This window comes from Trichogramma pretiosum, unplaced genomic scaffold, assembly GCF_000599845.2.
Source record: "Trichogramma pretiosum strain Unisexual culture from Peru unplaced genomic scaffold, Tpre_2.0 scaffold1, whole genome shotgun sequence".
Taxonomy (NCBI): Eukaryota; Metazoa; Arthropoda; class Insecta; order Hymenoptera; family Trichogrammatidae; genus Trichogramma; species Trichogramma pretiosum.
This window is the reverse complement of record NW_019641703.1, coordinates 831,518-851,270: the sequence shown is the minus strand read 5'-3', so window position 1 is coordinate 851,270 and position 19,753 is coordinate 831,518. Positions and strand designations below refer to the sequence as shown.

Here is a 19,753-nt window from a genome sequence, read left to right as displayed (position 1 = left end):
GTTTCAGGAAATAACTTTGTGTACATCGGATGATGAACCAATTATGAAAGATATTGATTTCATTGTACATATCATAATGCCGGCCAGTTTAGATCTGTACATGCATCAAGTTTTTAAAGCAAGTCGTTCCAGCTCAAAGTGCGATTGCATTTTATTTTATCACGTAGATGATTTTGATCGTGTTCTTGAAAAAAGTAAAAAGAAAATCCAACAAGCGACTGCAGAACATAAAGATGATTTTGCTAAATCACTGATAAAAGCAATGCACAAACTATTTGATATAATAGTATACGCAGAAAATATCTCTATTTGCCGACAAATTTTTTTGTTGCAATATTTAAACTATAAAAATTATGTACTACCTTGCGGTCAGTGCGATTCATGTGAGATATTAAAACCAGGATTTGTTATCGAAATATCTGACATTTTGAGGAAAATATTAATGGCTATTTGGACGATCAATCGTCAGCAGAGAAAACGTAATACCAAAAAAAGCTCATTCAATGCTAACTTGAATTCAGTAATAAGTTTACTTCTTGGTAACGTGGAAAAATCTTACGAAAATACATGGGTTACCAAAGAATGGTTCTTCGGATCTTTTGGATCATGGGACAAGAGTATTTTAAGTTTGTTCATTTTTACGTTACTCGCTAAAAAGTATCTGCAGATGAATCATTTCTACGATGAACAGTTTGAATTTTCTCAAAACTTGATTATCACTACCGAAGGACAAGACTTCGTAAAGTCGAATAGTCAAGTGAGTCAATTTGTAAAATATTGGATACTACGAGATTGTATATAAGTCAATCGTTAATTTTTTTCAGCATAATCTCAATATTTCAATGAAAAATAGTAGTTTTGTAAAATGGACAGATCCAACTTCCATTGAAGTTCAACTCTACGCAGATTTATTGAGTGCAGCCGAATCTTATTTTAAACACACTGAAAATTTACAAGTTGTCGAGTGGTACACGTATTTTATTGAACAACTTTATTTACGCATTCCTTCAACTTGGGATGAATACAAGCTGGTGAGGTGTAATGCTCGCGTGAAGTATGAAAAAACTGTACTAGACGAAGAGCTATACTCCATCTGCTTACAGTATCATCAAATTTTGAGAAGTATTGAACATTTTATATATTTTTTCAAACAATTTAAGTAACTTCAGTTTAAATTCTGATAAGATTTCAATTGTACAACGTTGAACAGGTGAAGTAAAGAAATCATTGTAAATAAAAAAAATTATCAATAATAAAAACACGTGAAATACAGTTAATCGGATTTTTCATATTTCTTTAAAAAATTGCTTTCATAGCTCTAAACCTGTTGAACAACCATCACCTAGCTTTACCGAATAATAAAAAAACTTTTAATTTGAAGTAATTAATCTTTTGAATAAATTTAATTTTAGATTGGAACCATGGCTGTGAAACACGAAAGCAAACCGAAAGATCGCCAATTCTTCCATTTCGCATTAAAAGACTTTGAAGATGACGACGAAGTCTACACTAGATTATTTAATAATCGACTTCAAAATATAACAATGGTAAATATTATCTGAATTGTACAATGCTTTCAAATTTAATATTTGACTTTGATTTTGTTATTTTTAGCCATCTTCGGTCGTATCTTGCTTCGGTACACCAATAGCAAATTCATACATTCCAATAAACGATGTCCGCAGTGTAGCTTCAAAATTATTGAACTGTGAGGTAAAATTGTCCCGAGTGATGGCTGAATCAGTCAAAACTAATAATGTGTCTCAAACTCATGATCTACATAACGAAACATTGGAACTTATGGAGAACTTATCAAAGTTGAAACAAGAATTAGATTCCAATGTTGCAACTATTGCTGAGACAGAAAAAATTAACAATGATACCAGTAACGACAATCTTCAAAGCATATTAAAGATTAAACATAATTCTAATTCTAAAATTGAAATGACGGCTTCCAGTGGAATTATGAAAAAGCGCAAGAGTCCGTTCTTCAATTTATTGTCGAAGTGTAAAAAACCACTTATGGTTGACTCAACTTCATAAGCTACTGTCGAATCAACGACATTATTTGCATTTGATTGTATTTGCAAAGACACTGATTTAATCGTACTAGTGATTTTACTTTGTTTTCTAACAAACTTACGAGAAAGACTTATATAAATATTATGTTTAAATAAATTTCGATACACTCAAAGTGTAACTTTTATATTGTTTTGAATAAAAAAGCAATCGAATTTCCACGAGCCTTGAATTTTTTAATTATCATACCTCCCTGCATAATTTTTATATTCAAACTTGGATAATTTTAGAACTGTATCTCTTATTCATCGCGTTCGCGTTCCAATAATACCGTGACGTCTTTCAAGCCACCGCTCGAGATAATTGCTATATACTCGTTCCTTCAACTAGACCTACCATCCAATTCGTACCTCTAAGCATATTCGAAAGTGTCTCTCGAGTTCGCTCGCTCTTTCCCTGGGGTGCACTTTTTGCTCTCTGTCTATCTCTCTCGCGCACGATGAAACAAGTCAACAAATAAGCGCGCGGCTGACTTTTCCTTCCATCAACAACAACGCCTCGCGTGTTTCTGTTTTAATGAAAAAAGTTGATTTCATTTTCGTGCTCTGCTTAAACTGCTCAATTAAATTGTGTGGCCTCGCGCGTGTCGGTGCAATGAAAAATTGAATGCGTCATTGACATTATCTATATAGCAACCCTGCATTTGAATTTACGTTGAAAAATCGTCGAGTATTTTCGAAAACGAGAAAGAGGGGTTATTCGAAAAGAAAAGTAATCAACCTCATCGTGATTTTAAGAGCCTTAACGCCTTCCTCGTTGATTTCTTTCTTGCGAGATAGCTTTCTCTCTCTTTCAAAACGTTCCATTTAACAAGGGTGGTACCCGTTTTACATTTCGTTTATTCGGAGCCTAATTCCATCTGAATTCAAGATTCAAAGGGTGGAAAAAGAGAGACTCTTTAGATTGTTACGCTCTCTCTTCCTTGCCACTCTGCGAAGTTTTATTATTTGGAGAAAGGCATTTATTAGGCGCGCACAAGCGGAGAAGAGAATATTTCACGCGTTATAAGAGCTCGAAAGTTTATACTGGGTCATTTTCGATTTTTATACCGGAATTAAACTAGTCAGTCTTTGGGCCCTCTCTCTTCTCTCCATAATAAAGCCTGCAGCCAAGTGCGATTATGCGCCACCAAGTCAATCCTTTCCGCCGAAGGCAAGTGCGCGCAAGCTGCAGGCAATAAAAGCGCGACGACGGTGTGACGGCGGCAGCAGCGGCGTTGCCTCGTCAAGAGGGATCCGTCAGGCTTAGGGTAATAGATGCCGTCGGTTGACATTAGCATGCTGTCTCGCGATTATTGGCATTACCGTAGTCGACGGGGCCGCCTCCCCACTCGAATGACTCGGCGTCGTGCTTTTCTATGTGTATACACGCATACACGTGGGTCATATATCATATAAGCGCGAGTACGACACTTCGTCATTTATAATCGTTGAGCCCCGCGCGCTTAACTCATCGACGTATTACAAAAGAGCCGCCTCGGCTATATGCTACTACCCTAGTGCTGCTGCTGATGCTTTTTAATACTCTACTCCACCCACTCTTGTCAGAGAGAAAATAAAGGCGTCGCTTTGTCGCCGACTCTCGAGTATATCTCGGAGCTTTTTCACGTTTCGTCGCTTTCATTTTTACGTTCTGTCGTGTTTTTTTTTCAATGACTGTCAGCATTCGGTCACGAATCATTAAGCATTTATATACATTGTACAAGCTCTCGAAGGAAAATTTATCGATTCCGACCTCGCTTGTTATACTTTCTCGCCCGCGCACACGGTATATTACATTATGGAAAGCTTTACAATGCCGCAATGATGAAGTAGCCTACGCCGCGCGCGGCTTGAGGTATATGTAGGTATAAGGCGGGGGAGGAAAGGTGCAGGCAGCAGTCTCCTTCGGCGCGACGCAGTAGTTTAAGCGATATTAATTAAGCCAAGACAAACACGCACTTCGCCTTAGCGTTGTGCATGTATATTATATGACAATGTATATATAGTTATAGATCTATAGGATAGAGCGCGAGGCAAGGGTTCGAAAACACACTCGCATAATAATACAACGTGGTCCTACAGCATGAGCGATCTATATGGAGAGACCTCGACCCCAGGTTTCTGTCAGGTTGTTAAAGTCGCGGAGTGCGCGAAGCCAAGTGATGCATTTGCATAATATAAGCGCCGTATAGTACATGCCTGCCCTGCGCCGATGGCATTATCATCATTATCTTGGAAGATTTGTGCAGTAAGTACGCGGCGGCGAGGCGCAAGTCAAAGTTATTTGTTCCGAGTCGAGCTAGTTTGGTGGCAGATTGCTGCCTATATTTGATTTTGTAACAGTCGTATTACGTCGAGCGGGGTGTAAAAATCAGTTCTATCATACGATTCAAATTTATTGTACAATAGTTTTTAAAAAAAATATTCAGTATCTAATCTCGAAGAAAGCGTAGGAAAATTTTGATTTCATCCTGTCGTCGGTATTTCTTACGCAATGACCAATCTTAGGTTTATATTAAACCTATTTTACCGTTATTTACAGTTTCAATGATTAATTGAACTATGTAATGTCAAATAAGTACCATTATGAATTGTATTAGCTTAAAATAAGAATTATATTTCTTTGCTGTGTGAATATTTTATACATACAGTGAAATCTCCCAATAGCGGACACTCTTAATACTGTACTGTATTTCCAAAACCGAGAACAAAAGTTTTCAACCTATTGTGAAAATAGAAAACGAAAATCAGATCAATAATATAAATGAAAATATATTCATTTATTTTGCAGTACATAATCGTGACAAACCCTTCGAGTGTGAGATTTGCTACAAATTATTTGGACACAAAGGCAATCTCATTAAACACATACATTCAGTGCATGATCGTATTAAAACCTTTCAATGTGATATTTTTCACAAAACATTTAGCCACAAGGATCATTTCAACAGGGACATAATTACCATAAACGATCGAAACAAACGCTTTGAGTGCAAGACTTGCCACAAATCATTTAAACAAAAAAGAAATCTCAATGTTCACATTAAATCAGTACATTATCGGAGCAAACCCTTCGAATGTGATATTTGTCATAAATCGTTTGGACAAAAAAGCACCCTCAAAACTCACATAAATGGAGTACATGTTCGTAGCAAACTTTTTGAGTGCAACATTTGTCGAAAATCTTTTGCACGGAAGGGCAAATAAAATAAATCCTCAATAATCACATAATTGTAATCCATGATCGTAGCAAATCCTTTGAATGTGACATTTGTCATAAATCATTTGGATATCAGCATACTTTGAAAAATCACATAATGATAGTTCATAATCATGGTGAATCTTTTGAATGTGACATTTGTTAAAAATCATTTGGATATAAGAGTAACCTCATTAAACACATAAATTCAGTACATGATCGGATCAAACCATTTAAGTGTGAGAATTGTGGCAAATCATTTGGACAAAAATACACCCTCAAAACTCATATAAATGCAGTTCATAATGACAGCAAACCCTTCGAATGTAGAATTTGTCACGAATCGTTTGGATACCGTAATGTTCTCGAAAATCATATAAGCGCGATACATAATCGGAGCAAACCTTTCGAATGTGACATTTGTCATAAATCATTTGGATATCAGAGTCAACTAAAAAAGCACACAAATAGAGTTCAACATCGTCGTTAACAATTCAAGGTTAACTTCGTTTCGAGACATTTGAACCTAATGAAGACTTCTACGCTCACACGAGTACGCTATGTAACTTTGAAAAATCTTTCACAAAAAGATGTTTATTAATACATAATTCTTTTGAAAAAAAAAATATTTCTAGCTGTTATCCATTTTGTTATTACTGTGTAGTGTACACAGTACTTTTTTCGAAATATCTGTTTTCTTTCGTCATCCAAGTAAAAACATCCTCTTTATTTTTTTTTTTTTAGAGAGAGAGAGAAAGAGAGAAATATATCTAGCCGCGTGCTTTAAACACTGAAATCCACCGGTAAAATTAGATATCTTACATTAAATTGGATAATTTTAATTAATTTATTTTCAGGTCCAAATACTTGCATACTGCGATACTTGCCATTCGGAGCGCGACACGCGCCCCTCGATACGGAAATATCACCTTTACACACAATCGACGTGCTATTACATGCTCGCACGTGCATGCAAGTGCAGTCGCGGTTTCACGCGAAAGCATCGATGTATATATTCCGTTGGGTTCTCGCGCTCGCTTACTTATACCATAACGCGCGAAACGGCATTGGCAATTTACGAGCTCCGCGTGCCCGTTATATTACGTTGCATGCAGTCGCGTGAAGCTTGCACATTTGGTGTATATGCATTTAATAACCTGCGGCCAGTTTAATTCATTTCGCCAACCTTACGCATGAATCGCGTTTTCTACGTTCCTGAATCGTTTAACCTGCATTGCATTATGATTGTCTTCTATGTGCAATGTGTTCAGGTGTAAACGCGATCGTATATTGTACTCGTATAAAGCTCGAGTTCTGACTCAGCTTCGTTTGCGTACTTATATCTACACGATACATACAACCACGATCTGCTCGGATGTTAATTGATAAGCGCCATATTTGAACGCTGTTTAATCATTATTATTTTGTAATTTTTTTCCTCGGACACTTCCCGTACAAACAATAACGGCTGAGAATGTTTCACGTTGAAGTTGTATTGCGTACAGGTACAACTTTCAAGTTGTTCATCATTATTATTTTTTTGCTAGTTTCGTTAGCAAGTATTTAACGAGGCAGCTGCATTTCAAAGAAATTCTTGCGACATACTTGTGTATCTCTAAGCGACGATCGGAAAAGAAGCAAGAAGTATGCAGCGCGCGGTACCTCTACCTTATACAGAGAGCTGAGGCACCCACGTACACGCGGATCCTTGATGCAAGAAACACCTCCTCGAGGAGTTCCTCCTCTGTGTGCGTAATGTGTATTATATACACGTGCATACTCCAAAGTCTCGGAAGCGAGCAAGTGCGCGCGCGTACATAGAGCGGATTACTGAAAGCTCAACGGGGTAGCCCGTCGTCGTAGTCTCGAGACACGCGACGGGCGTGGGTGAGCTTAATTAATAAGGACACGCGATCTCCTTCAAGAAGCTGCTGCTGCCGCTGCCTCGGGCGCTCTTCAAGACTCCGCTTTGTGTTGTCGGAAGAAGAGTCCATTCTTGCTTGCCACTTTAATCCCTCCCCCGCGCGCGATCCCTCCCTTAAGAAAAGGGGTTGTTGCACGCAGTAGCGCTTGTGCAAGCACGAGAACTATAGATATATATGGGGCTAGCTCGAACGGCACATGGCTATGTACTCCCATCTGTCTTTATCGTCGTCCGTAATCTTTGTCGCCCGTGAGACACCGACGCGCAGACCCGCTGATGAAGATAACTGAAATGATTTTTATGTTGTTTTTGTTGAATCACCGGCCATATGAAATCCACAAATTTTCCCAACTTTTGATCGGACTTTTTCCTAAGTGTAGTTCGTTTAAACTTTGTATTTATGGTTTTATTTGTTCGCTCGCTTATCGTGATGATTAATCTCCGAACTTCATTGAAACTTATCTCATACCAATTGAAAATGAAAAAAAACGAACAATGTCTAGAGTTGATCTATAAAAACATATTTCGCAGGACCAACGTAGGTAATATTTAAACAAGCATTGAACATTTTACTTTTCTCATAACTTTTGTTGTATCTCAAGCGCATCTCCACAAGCGAGAGATGTGCTTCCATGTCCTTCAAATATTCAATACCGCATTGTTTAAATCGTACCTGCGGAGGTTGCAGATGCTGTGTCACCTGTCGTTTGATGTGCGCCAGGGTCGCCGAGGCCGGCGGGTGCAGCGCCATGTTCGCGAACACCAGCCGCTCCTCGTAATCGTACTCGCAGAGAATTTTGTTCTCGCACAGGTAGAAGCGATCGCCCACGCAGAATCTGCGAAGGAAAAAGGAATAAAGAATATTGTAGAAATATTAACTTGCCAGTTAAAATATTCATATAGTGTTAAGTACTTGAGCAAATATTTGACGAGTATGACTGAATATACACTGGCGCGCGCGTCGAGGAGAGAAAAGGTAGTAAAGCGTGTTAATTCTTTTTAAAATCGACCGCCTTCCGCTTTTGGTCGTTGGAAAACTGCTGGCGAAGGCGTTGCTGCGTCGGAGCCAACGCCAAACAGTGCACTGGGAGATTTCAACCCCTTTTCCTCGGGACTCGCGCGAATTTCGAGAAAAATCTTGCCGAGCTCTTGGCACGCCGCCGATGCAAATTCACCCTTTTCGATTTTCCACGCCTAGCTCTCATTTGTTTATGCATATTACGGGGGCTTATAAGTAAGACCAATGAATATTGGCCTCGCTTTAACGAGCCTGTTATATAATTTCTTGCGCTACTCGCTCGGAATTTCTGCACACTCACCTACAGGAGTAAATCGCGCGCGCGCACACACAGTCGAGCCTAGAATAATCCATCGTTTTATGTATTCGCCAGTAGTAGTAAAACGATACAGTCGCGCCTGGGCGAGAGCATTATTTTTACATCGCGTCGTCGTTTTGCCGCGACGACGACGACAACTCCTCGACAGCCGGAATAGCAATTTCCCGAGTATTATTCAAAAGTTCCGTATGGTGTACGTGTATAGTGCGAGGCTGCAAATTTAAAGGAATGACGACGCGTATACAAAAGTGTACACAGTTGTGTGTGTGTGTGTGTCGCGATTCGAAACAGCAAATGATTGCGCATGCGGGGCTACACATACGTGCTTGGATTACAATGTGTAGATACATCGAAGAAAAGGCTATACGCACTTCGATGCTTTTTTTTCCTCGCACCCCCGCGCTTTGCATTCCTTCACAATAGAGAAAATTTTGATTTTTGCTCACTACGCACACGGAATGTATTTTAGACCAGGTCGCGAGGAGCGAAATTTTGACATTTTTAATGAAGCGCGAGCTCTCTAGAATTTTGCGTAATAGGAATTTCGGAGCGAAGTCGGTAGGTGTACCTGTCTCTCCCGTCGAGCGTTAAAATTTCAAGACACGCCCCGAGGACATCAGTCAGAGGAATTTGTAAACGAAAGGCCGTAAAAATGATAGGCATGTTCGAACAATTTGTCTTGAAAATGACGTCGTATCAAAAACAAGAAAAAAAAAGGAAAACCTTCAACGTGCGCGCGACTACATAATTTTTAGCTCGCTCGGTAATTTTTAACGAACTATTTTACGTCTCGGGCAATTCTCTCCCGCGTTATCGATAAATATTTCATTCTCATCGGCACTTGGTGTAGATTATTCATCGCGCAGAAGTGGATACAGCACACACACATTGTGCTTGCGCGAGCGAGCTTTGTTCGACACACTCGAGATATGTGCGTTGCGCGCGTTATGAGAACAAAATAAAAGAAAAAAAGGGGGCAAGAGGAATGGAGAATCTACTGTTGTATCATAGCCGTATATAAAAAAAAGAAGATACCCCGAGAGCTGGTGAATAATAAAAGTGTATATATATCGAAGGCGAGCGCGAGAGAAGGAAAGAAAGCTAGTCGGAGAGCTGGTCGGGATAAATCCGCGATGTTTGTGTATTCAACGGACGCGGCCCGGACTGGAATCAGCCGCGCCTCCGCACCAACACCACCAGCCGAGCTTGTGTATTCCTTTCTTCGGGCTTGTGTGTTATGTACGCCCCGGAGTTTTTCTCGAGTAGTAGTGCTTTATTCCGGCGCTTATGCTAATGCCGAACGTGATTTTTTTCAGCACCTCCGCACCTGCGCTACGTACTAAACATTTACGGCTCGGGCTCGCACAGTTCTCTCTTTTTTTTCAACTCTCTCCGTCTCTCTCTTCAGTCGTACGTGAGAGCATAAAAATCTGCAATCCGAGGCTTTCGGTAAGCGTTTATTTTTTTATGATTTTCCGACGACTTAGGGTCTCTCTCGGTCAACGCGCGTATAGGTAGGCGCGGGATTTCGTTTTAATTCGCTCTCCGTGTCCGAAAGTAAAACTGATCTCCTGCTCGAGGAACGGATCGTTTTTTATTTCAATTTCATATCCTCGAAATGGTATCCGTAGTTTATATACTGTATAAAAATCAAAAGTAAAAATCTCTTTTCATTTTTCACGAAAATAATCGTTAATTCAATGGTTCAAACACCCTGACAATTATAAACGACATTTCATAAATTTAAAATTTTCCCTAAAACTCTTGCACACCATAGGATACAGTTCCAAGTGCATAGCATGCTTAGCAGTTAAAAGCCTAGGCAGTTAAAGTTCGCATCTCGAGCTCCCATAAGTACCTCGTTCATAAGCACAATCTGGCCTCTCTCACTCGTTTTGCCTTTTTCTTTTACCTGTGCGCGTATATGAGGCTCATTTAGACGAGAAAGAAGAGAAGATATAAGGTAAAGAGCGTCGTTATACTCGCGCACGAGAGCTAATGTCGCGCGCGGGGGCTCGGCAACGGCGTCTGGTTTTTTAGCGCTTGTACATGACGCGCGCGGGAAAGAACACATCATCGTTATCAGCGCGACATGCCACTGCGCGCAAAATCATAATGCCATTACCCAAACTGTACGCAGGCATACACATAGAGCTAGCGCGTCCTGCTGTTTTTTAATGTTCTCTTCTCTTCGTCTTCTTCTTTTTATTACGATATTTTCGATCCGCAACGACGACGAAAAAGCTCGAGGCGAAAATCGATTATTCCTCTTTTTCAGCTCTTGAATGGCTATAGAGGCCGCAGCAGGTGGGGGGAAGGGGGTAACACCAACATGTACACTTTTTCTGCAGTGCTCTCTCTTTTTGCTGGGTACTTATCGTTGCCGGTTACGAGGGCGCATTGACTTTTATGGCTGCAGCGTCTTCCTTTCCCAAACAGCCGCACGCGAGCATGAGCAGCGCGAGGCAAAAAGTGCGGGCGCGAAAAATCACACTGCGTATAGCAGGAGCAGCGCGGTGGGGATCGTTAACGTTTCTCGGTTACGTCTGTAACTGTCATTTGTGCGTGATTAGATATCGATTTCAAATTTCCTCTTTCTCTCTCGCGACAAAAGTTTTTCTTTCGAAAAATCGTTCGTCTAGCTCTCGCTAAAAAACATTTTACCTGCGAAGCCTACATGGCAGCGTCATCGCGTGTGTTCACGGAATCGAGTTATTTACCCCGCGCATGAATAATAATTTAGAGCAGTAGCAGAGCTAGCAGCAGCTACTTGCGCTTAGAAATTTATCAGGATTCCTTGTATAGACTACACAGGCACGCCAGCAATTTAAGGTAGAGCAGAAGTAGTGGAGAGAGAGTAAGAAAGTCTTGGCAAGGAGCGCCACGCTCTAACGTCGTTTCGCGGTATGTTTGCGGAGGTTTAACGTCATCGCGTCGACGTCGTCGTCGTCGTCGTTGGCTTCTTGTGAACGTTGCTCGAGTGATTCTCTCTCTCTCGCTTGGCGCACACAAACACCTTGAGAAGCCTCAAACTCTCTGTGCCGTGCGTATACCTACGCAACGATTTAGCTATACATAACCGCGCGTCATAATGTACAGCACCTGTGCGTCAAAACAATCGCACTCGACTCCTTTCTTTTTTCTTTCAACTTCTTTGCTCGTTGTGTTTTATAAATGTAATTTTTTCTACGCCCTTTTTTGTCCTCGTCGACAACGCGGCAAAATAAGAAACCTCGCAGCGGATCGCTCGATACTCGCTTTATTACCTTACTACCTAGCCAGCGCGCCATGGTCTCAAAACCCTTGAGAAATTCCCAAAGTTGGACGTTAAATCTTGAGGCGCTTGGATGACAAGACTGTCTCTCCTCCGTATATAGGATCGCGCGCAGACTATTACTAGTAGTACGATGTCCTTTGAGTCTCTGTCAGTCCTTGTGTTCTGCGAGTCGCGATACTCTTGACTCCTACTCAATTTGCATCGGAGCGCGCCGCGCGCCTGCCTACGGTAAGAGAGCAGCAGCAGCAGCGGCAGCGGCAGAGATAGAAGATAGTTACAAAAGAGAGGGAGAGAGAGGAGAGACAGTGGCTTATATATAGCAAGTCTCGGCTTGCCACTCACTCTGAGTTTGGCACTCGGTTGGTTGAGGGGTGTGGGGGGGTTAAGGCAACGAGGCGTTCGGGAGCCCGAGACTAACGCGTTTAGCGAGCGACTCGAACCCCTAATCAGATCTACCGGTACAGCAGCTCGTGTATATGTATGTACGCGTGCAGCTAAAGAGTGAGAGAAGCAGAGAAGATGGATAAGCTAGAGAGAGAGAGAAAGAGAAGCGCTACGCTAAGTGTAGAGTTAATGGAGTCAAGACGTTGCCGTGCGCTGCGTCTGAATGTAAGCGTGTCGCGCGCGAGTGAATGCGGTATATGCAGGCTCACACACACAGTATAGGCCCCGTTTCATCGTTTATGCGCTCAAAACTGAGGTGGTTGATTTCAAAGATTTAAAATATTTTATTCGGAAAATTATTAATGTTTGGCCAATAGGACGAGTCTTGCATTCGAGTTCGAAACTCTGCAATGACTTGGCTAATGCTGTGGTCAGATGCACATCACTTTCCTCAAAAATTTCCATTTAAGATTTTTCAAAATAACTGTTAATTGGTTTGCTTCTAGGGACTTTTCTGTTACAATTATGTTGCTCGAATTCATTTTAACCCGTTTCGGGCCAAACGGACGAAATTTTAGTTATTTTTTCACTCGCTGTAAACTCTGTGAAAAAATTATGTGAGAAATGTCAGAATAGTCATAACCGACGTAAAATTCTATGAACTTTTCGAATCTGGCGTCAGAATTGTAAAAAAAGTTGATGTGTAAAAGTTATGAACAATTAAACAATAAAAAACACGATTTTTTTGAAAAAAAATTTGATTTGATCCGAATTGTCGAGTCGAAACAGACTTGCTCTATAGGTCTAACACGTTTTTTTTGGGTCCATGCCATGGACTCCATGGGGTGTAGACTTAAAATTCCAATAGTTACGATATCGAAATTCAACATTTTCTCTATAACGTTTTGTTCCTAGGCGCTTGGTTGACATATAAAAAAATTGACTACATTCATATACGGTTTTTTTCTACGAAGCGCCATTTTCGTGTCCGCCATGTTAAATTTCGATATCGTAACTATTGGACTTTTAAGTCTACACCCCATGGACCCAAAAAAAACGTGTTAGACCTATAGAGCAAGTCTGTTTCGACTCGACAATTCGGATCAAATCAAATTTTTTTTCAAAAAAATCGTGTTTTTTATTGTTTAATTGTTCATAACTTTTACACATCAACTTTTTTTACAATTCTGACGCCAGATTCGAAAAGTTCATAGAATTTTACGTCGGTTATGACTATTCTGACATTTCTCACATAATTTTTTCACAGAGTTTACAGCGAGTGAAAAAATAACTAAAATTTCGTCCGTTTGGCCCGAAACGGGTTAAATGTCCTGAAAATGACAGTTTAATAGTTAAAAAATATTTAGACCAGTTTTCAATCACTTCAAATACGATAATTCAAGCCTCTACCGCTTGAGGGCGAGTACTTTGATTTGTAAATCTGCAAGTGACAAAGTAAAAATATTTATATAAGTCGATGGCAAAGAAACTAGCCATAAAATTTTGATCATTTATAACAGGGTTTTTATAAAAAATATTCCTCCGTAACCAAAACCGCTACGTACAACCATCATATTAATATACATCCTAGATGTCACGGTCGAGCGAACGCAGCGGCGCGCGTCATTGTCAAACTGCACGCACAACAAATCGAATCGTCTTACGCACGCCTGGCTATTGCCGCTGCTACTTGACGTGTCGCGCGTCGAATAATATCTGGGCCCTCTTGCACCTCCTCGTCTGTGCCTTGCTGCTGCTTTTGTGTATTTCGATAATGGCTTGACGGCTCGATGCCTGCGCACCGGCGTTAATTACTCCGGCGGCGTCGTTGTTTCAGCTCTGCTCTCGCGTAATGTAGCGCGCGCTTGTGCTGCCGCTGCTTATCTAGAATTCCCGCGCGCTTCAGTTAATTCGATCAGTCGAGTCATACTCTGTCTGTTGTGGCGGTAAGACGACGACGACGACGATGACGGCTTGGAGAAGGAGAACGAGACGAGAACTTGCCTTGATTTCTGTCACAAACCCAGACAAGCGCGTGGATTCTCAAATTGAGCTTATCAATCGAAATGCATACCAGGAGAGCCAAGAATATAATAGCGAGAATAAAAGAAACATGGGATATTACACGCAGCTCGATAAGATAAGATAAGATGGACCTGTGTTGGTTTTGTTTTTCATTGAAAAGTCAAAGAAAAAGAATTAATAAGTTTGGAGCAGTAATGAGAAAAGAAACGAAACGAAGATATTGAAGAGAAAAAGTAAAACTCGATAACCGATTGGACGTTTGTATAGAAACGCACTAACGGAGAACTGTATACAAGACCAAGTGGAAAAACAGCGAGAGAGCTTCTTCTCTCAACCAAGGCAAAGACGAAAGGAAATGTTGCCATTAAAAGTAGAGCCGTTAGATGACGAGCAATCGTATCAAAGATTATTTCCGCCAATAAAATAGAAGTTGACTTTTCCCCGAGCGTGAAGCAGGCAGATATAGACTCTCTCGCTTACACCAGCAGCAGCGTCGCTACCACCACCAGTACCACCAGCGTCAACCACTGCTGCTGCCGCTACAATCCGCTCTCTCTGGCATTGGGAACGCAGACTCGGGAAAGACAAGTGGGTAATAAATCCAAGGGTCGCCTGGAGCAAAACAGACACTTATATCTGAATTTCCTCTCTCTATCTTTAACTCGCTCTATCTCTCTCTTTTATTCCCCGCGTGTCGCCTTACTTTCTAATTTTCCAGCTTTTTTGCCCTCGTTTCATAGTGCGACTCGAGATTCAACTTTTCCGTACAATACGAACGTAAGAAAATCAGTTCGCCGAAGAAGCAGATGAACGTATAGATTATAATAGTAAACGCAGATCGAAATAATAAACTTTCTTATCGCCGCCCAACGGTGCGTTAACGGTCGAATCTGGCCTTTCTCTCTCTCTCACTCTCGATATAATTCGGTTTTCGAGTCAGACGCAAACGCGCGTGCGATGCCCTTAGTCGCTTCCAAGTGGTATACGTTATACGGATACAGCTGGAGAGAGAGAGAGAAAAGGCCAAAAGCCTTCCCCGTCTGCATAATCTTCAAATTATTATATACATAAGCGGCGTATATAGCTAGTTAGTTGTTCGCGTCTCTAAAGGTTACTCTCTCACTCTCTAGTTGCAAGCAAACACAATGGAGAAGGAGGGCTGAACTAGCTAGCTAGCTAGCTCTAGCTATACCACCAAACTTGTATCGAGCCGGAGGTGTTGGCTGAGACTTTGCAGGAACGCGCGCGCGTAGTTTCGCCCATACTATAGTAGTAGTCGACACACGCTCGAGGATTAAGTATGACTTAGGAGCTAAGTTTCCATCATTAGCTTCTCCCCCGGTCAAGACCATCCAGATACCGCGCGTATGTATATGCAACGGCTCCGCCTCGCACGTTCATATACTGCTATATAGAAAAAGCATATCGGCCTGATTCGAAATTTCCTCTCCCTCTCCCTCTACTTGTATGCTGCAGCCGAAATACTCGCGATTTATCGGCTTATTTGTCGGCCAAAAGTAAGTTGAGACGTATATCTCGGACTCTCGCTTCGCAGACCCGTTCTATATACACATAATACACTTAATGCGTATTTATATGGAAGCGCGCGCGTTGCAAAGCTCGAGACTATACCATTGCGCCCGAGATATCCTCCGGTAATACGAGAAAGTCCGTTCCAAGTTGCCTGGCACACACAAGGGGCGTTGTTGTTGCAGTGCTACGTAGATTCTCGCACAAACGTACACAGACCCAAGTCAAGTGAGAGAGAGAGAGAGAGGAAGCTCGAGCCTTAAACCGGCGGGCATTGTCGGGGTTTCGCGAGAGCCACACCGTATACGGCATATAAGGAGCTGAGAGTATATAGCACTTCGTATAATACATACGTACAGCCAGGGCAAAAGGGTGCCTCCAAGTTTGATAGCGCGTTTGGCCGAGCATAAGAGATGTAAGACACTGCTGCTGCTTCTGGACTTTGCATGAAGATTAGGAATTATTTTAATGAGGATTTATGAAGCTTCGGCTAATTGCTCTCGTGCGGCTTCGTTCGCCCTTCCCCCTCTCCCCTCCGTTTCCTCCTTCTTCATCTTACTCTGCAGCCTTTACAGTTCTCGCTGCGTAATCAAATAGGCTTTGTGGCTCTGTTTATGTACTCGAGACGTATCATACGATTCTCTCTCCGTGCGCCACGGTCCTGCGTTTAATCTATTTGCGCAGTTGGTCGTTCGTTTTCGAGTGAAAGTCGGATTTGTTATCAAAATTTTTACCCAAAGAGTCGGCGAGCTTGTAACAATTGCTCGCTATACTACGGGATTCGAAGAACAAAAGACCGCAGCCCGCGCTAAACCCGTAATTGCGGGACATTATCAATTATATCAATGCCCTGCGCTCGCGAGAGGCCAATCTCTCTCTCATTCATTCGCGTTTAATAAAGGAAATTTCGCTTGCGAATTTCACGCCGAGAGATAATAGGCTTTCTTTCGGCTCCGCGCGATGAGCAGCAGCGTACAAAATGTGTCTAGCTCGTGACAATTACAAATGATACCGCAGAATTATACCTGGGAGTTTTAATCGAGTCAATGACGGAAAATTCTGCCAGAAAACAATTGCTGGGGCATTATAAACGTCACCCGTCGCGGAGCGGGAGCACAACTTCCGACGTGGATATATTATATTCCATTATCAAGCGATGCTAGACGCGGCATTGTTTTAGATTCGTTCGGGTAATGCGTTATATACAATATCGAACGAAGCGTCGCGACTGTAGCAGTAACGAAGAGTTTATCCTTTATTAATTCGAGTTCCGATACAGTATGGAGCTGTATATTGGACGCTCGAGGGCGAGAGAGCGGGAGCGAGAGCAAGAAACAAACGTTTCAGTGACCGTGTCTTATCGGTTACTCGACAATCTGTTGGATTTTAGACTGCCTGCTTGGCAGTATATAGCCTCGCGCATGAAGTAAGTTCTCTCTCGTCCGCCAATCGGATTATAGCGTAGAAGATTAACTCGACTCGGTGCGCTCGTGCTCGAGAGAGTCCATTAATTGATTTAAGATTATATTTGCGAGCTTGCGATTACGATTTTTGTAAAGTTTCCAAGTGCACGAAAGTTTTGAAGAAAATTCGAAATGAAAGAAAAAAAGAAAAAAATTTTGCTTTTTTTCTCGCCTCGCAGAGCTCGAGGGTTACATGTGAATACGAAATGATTAAAAATGAAAGGAAGTTACATCGTTACGCAACGTCGGAAACGAAGAAGAAACAACGCGCTCCAAAATTCATCCCTAACTGCCTATAAAAATTCTCACTCGGCCACTCGAGGTGTATCAAACAAAAGGCTTCCACGCGCGTCTGGAGACACTCTCGTTAACGCCTCCTCTCGCTCACACATACACACACGCCCTCGCGCCAAGAGGAGAGAGAAAAGTAAGCGAAAAGTTAGCGCCTCGTGTCGCTCAGTTACTTTTTCTTACCGACAGAGTCGTTAGGGCTAGTGCTCGTTAAGAAAAAACAAGCAAGTCGTTTTGCACAGCTCATCAGAGTAAAGAGAGAGTGAGAGAAAGGGAGGCGACTGACTCTCTGTGCACTTTGTGTTGTGTGTGTGTGTGTGTGTGTGTGCTCGCGCGTATACGTGTATATCGCACACGATGCCCAGGGGCCACTACCTTTTTACCCCTCTTCTGTGCACGCATGTGTGTGCGTGTGTCTGTTCGTGTGTACGAGCGCGCGCGCGAGAATTTACACGTATTGCACAGAGTCGACCTTTCATTTCGCGTAAAGTACGAGAGAAGAGAGAAAGAGAAAAGAGGCATTCGAAGTCTCAAGGGTGAAATGGCTCATTCGGCGTTGCTCACACGCACGCACACACTTGTGTGTCCTGCCGTATTACCTATTATATATATCGCGCGTCTGCGTTGCGAGCGCGCGAGCGAGTCATAGATAACCATAGATTAATGGCTTCGGGACTCGCGGCGTCTTTTGCTCCTCCGTTGATTTATCGTTTATTGAGAAATATGGCGCAATTTTCTTTTCTTTTATACTTCTGGAACTATCGAGTAGCCGAAAGATTAACCCCCTTTGCTTGCCTCCTTTAGCTGCTATTGGGCCGGCTGCGTGTGCTTAATGTAAAAGCTCGCGTTGTTGTAGTTGCCGCTAAACTTGCACAGCCATTGAGAATAAAGGGAGAGAAGGAGTCGAGAAGGCAAGAAACGAGAGGCGTCGATTGGCGATAAATTCACTGTGCTTATTGTTCGTACAAAGGTTACACAACTACTATGGACTAAAGAGCGAGAAGCTCGTTGTTTTGCTGTCTCTCTCTCTCTCTCTCTTTCGTGCTTACTTCCCGGCATTTATCGAGATCATTGTTATTAATAGCTTCGCGCCCAGATCGAGTTTCAGTGATATTAGGTAAGATCGCGTTTGTATGCGAGTAAACGATCTTCGGTACGTATCGATGTATTCATTCTCTCCAATTTTATGTCACGTATTAGAATCAAGTACACAGATAACTGCAGCTTCGGCAATTGTAAAAACTCCGTCGACGGCAAGCGAAAGTGTTGAATTGGTAACGGCGAAGACGCAGCCGAGAATTAATCCTCGCTGGAGAATGGAATATCTTGGTTTATTAGTTCCTATTACTGGTATGAACTCTAAATGTAATTCCAAATCCAAACGCGCGGAACGATGAATTTCATGCAAGCTCCTCTCTATCTACCTCTGTGTGTTTCTCATACGTACATAGACGTGATTTGCAATACTTGATTACGCGCGCGCCGGGGGGGTTGAATCCTATATCCGCAAGAAAACGGCGACGCACAGAAGTAAGAAGTCTGTGTATGCATATACGCGCGAGATACGCTGGCAATAGAAAGTTGACAAACTCAATATAGGATGCTGGTTATACCTATACATACATACATCGGTGCCGTCAAAGAGACGACAAGAGACATTAGATTTGCTTGACTGGGCTTACTTTTGCTCTCGCTCGATATCGCGCTTGTTGTCGTTACTACTGCTGCTGCTGTTGTTGTTGGCTGTTGTTGTATTGGAGTATAGACATGCACGTATTATTACGATGAAAGCCAAGAGAGGAAGAGAGAGAGAGGCTGTCTGTTACAGATACGCTGCAGCGGCGCGTGTGCGGTTTTCGTGTCGAGCTTTAGACCAAGATTCTCTCTGACGCTTCTCCTGTCTTGCGCGCGTATAATTACTGTGACTTTGGTCGAATCTCGAGGGACTCGATACGATATACAGCGGAGAAAAAATTAAATTAGCTCCGTTGAAATGTTGTGGGTCGCTGTCGATCCTGTTATGTATTTATTATTCGGTTTAGTCAGTAAAGCCTACTCATGTATAAGTCGGGCTGAAACCACACTGAAGAATTTAACGCTCGCGTTTATACTCACATCGGTTATAAACCATTACAATCGCGGCAACTATGATAACACTGTAAGTATTAGTAACATTATATAAGTACAACACCTTATATTTTAATGTTTGGAATCGATTATGACATCTAACGGTTAAATCTAAAGCTCGTCGCCAATGAGTGTA

The 19,753-nt window shown here is 41.9% G+C and overlaps 2 protein-coding genes across 5 annotated transcripts in view; one reads left to right on the top strand and one right to left on the bottom strand.

The window, feature by feature from the left end:
- Positions 1–19,753, top strand: part of LOC106657088 — a 138,333-nt gene that overhangs the window by 8,201 nt on the left and 110,379 nt on the right. Inside the window, exons 5-8 of one of the 3 annotated variants that reach the window (XR_001339504.2) lie at positions 8–757; positions 825–1,122; positions 1,413–1,547; positions 1,615–2,243. The exons of the other annotated variants lie outside the window; for them this stretch is intronic. The gene's annotated coding sequence lies outside the window, so the exon portion shown is untranslated. Of the gene's footprint in view, positions 1–7; positions 758–824; positions 1,123–1,412; positions 1,548–1,614; positions 2,244–19,753 lie in introns of those variants that run through there. 3 annotated transcript variants of the gene reach the window in all.
- LOC106657093 (LIM domain only protein 3-like) overlaps positions 1–19,753 on the bottom strand; it is a 40,963-nt gene that overhangs the window by 5,741 nt on the left and 15,469 nt on the right. The window contains exon 5 of one of the 2 annotated variants that reach the window (XM_014378398.2): positions 7,857–8,019. In XM_014378398.2, the coding sequence (XP_014233884.1) occupies positions 7,857–8,019 (163 nt within the window). The remainder of the gene's footprint in view (positions 1–7,856; positions 8,020–19,753) is intronic. The other variant, XM_014378407.2, reaches the window with a different exon arrangement.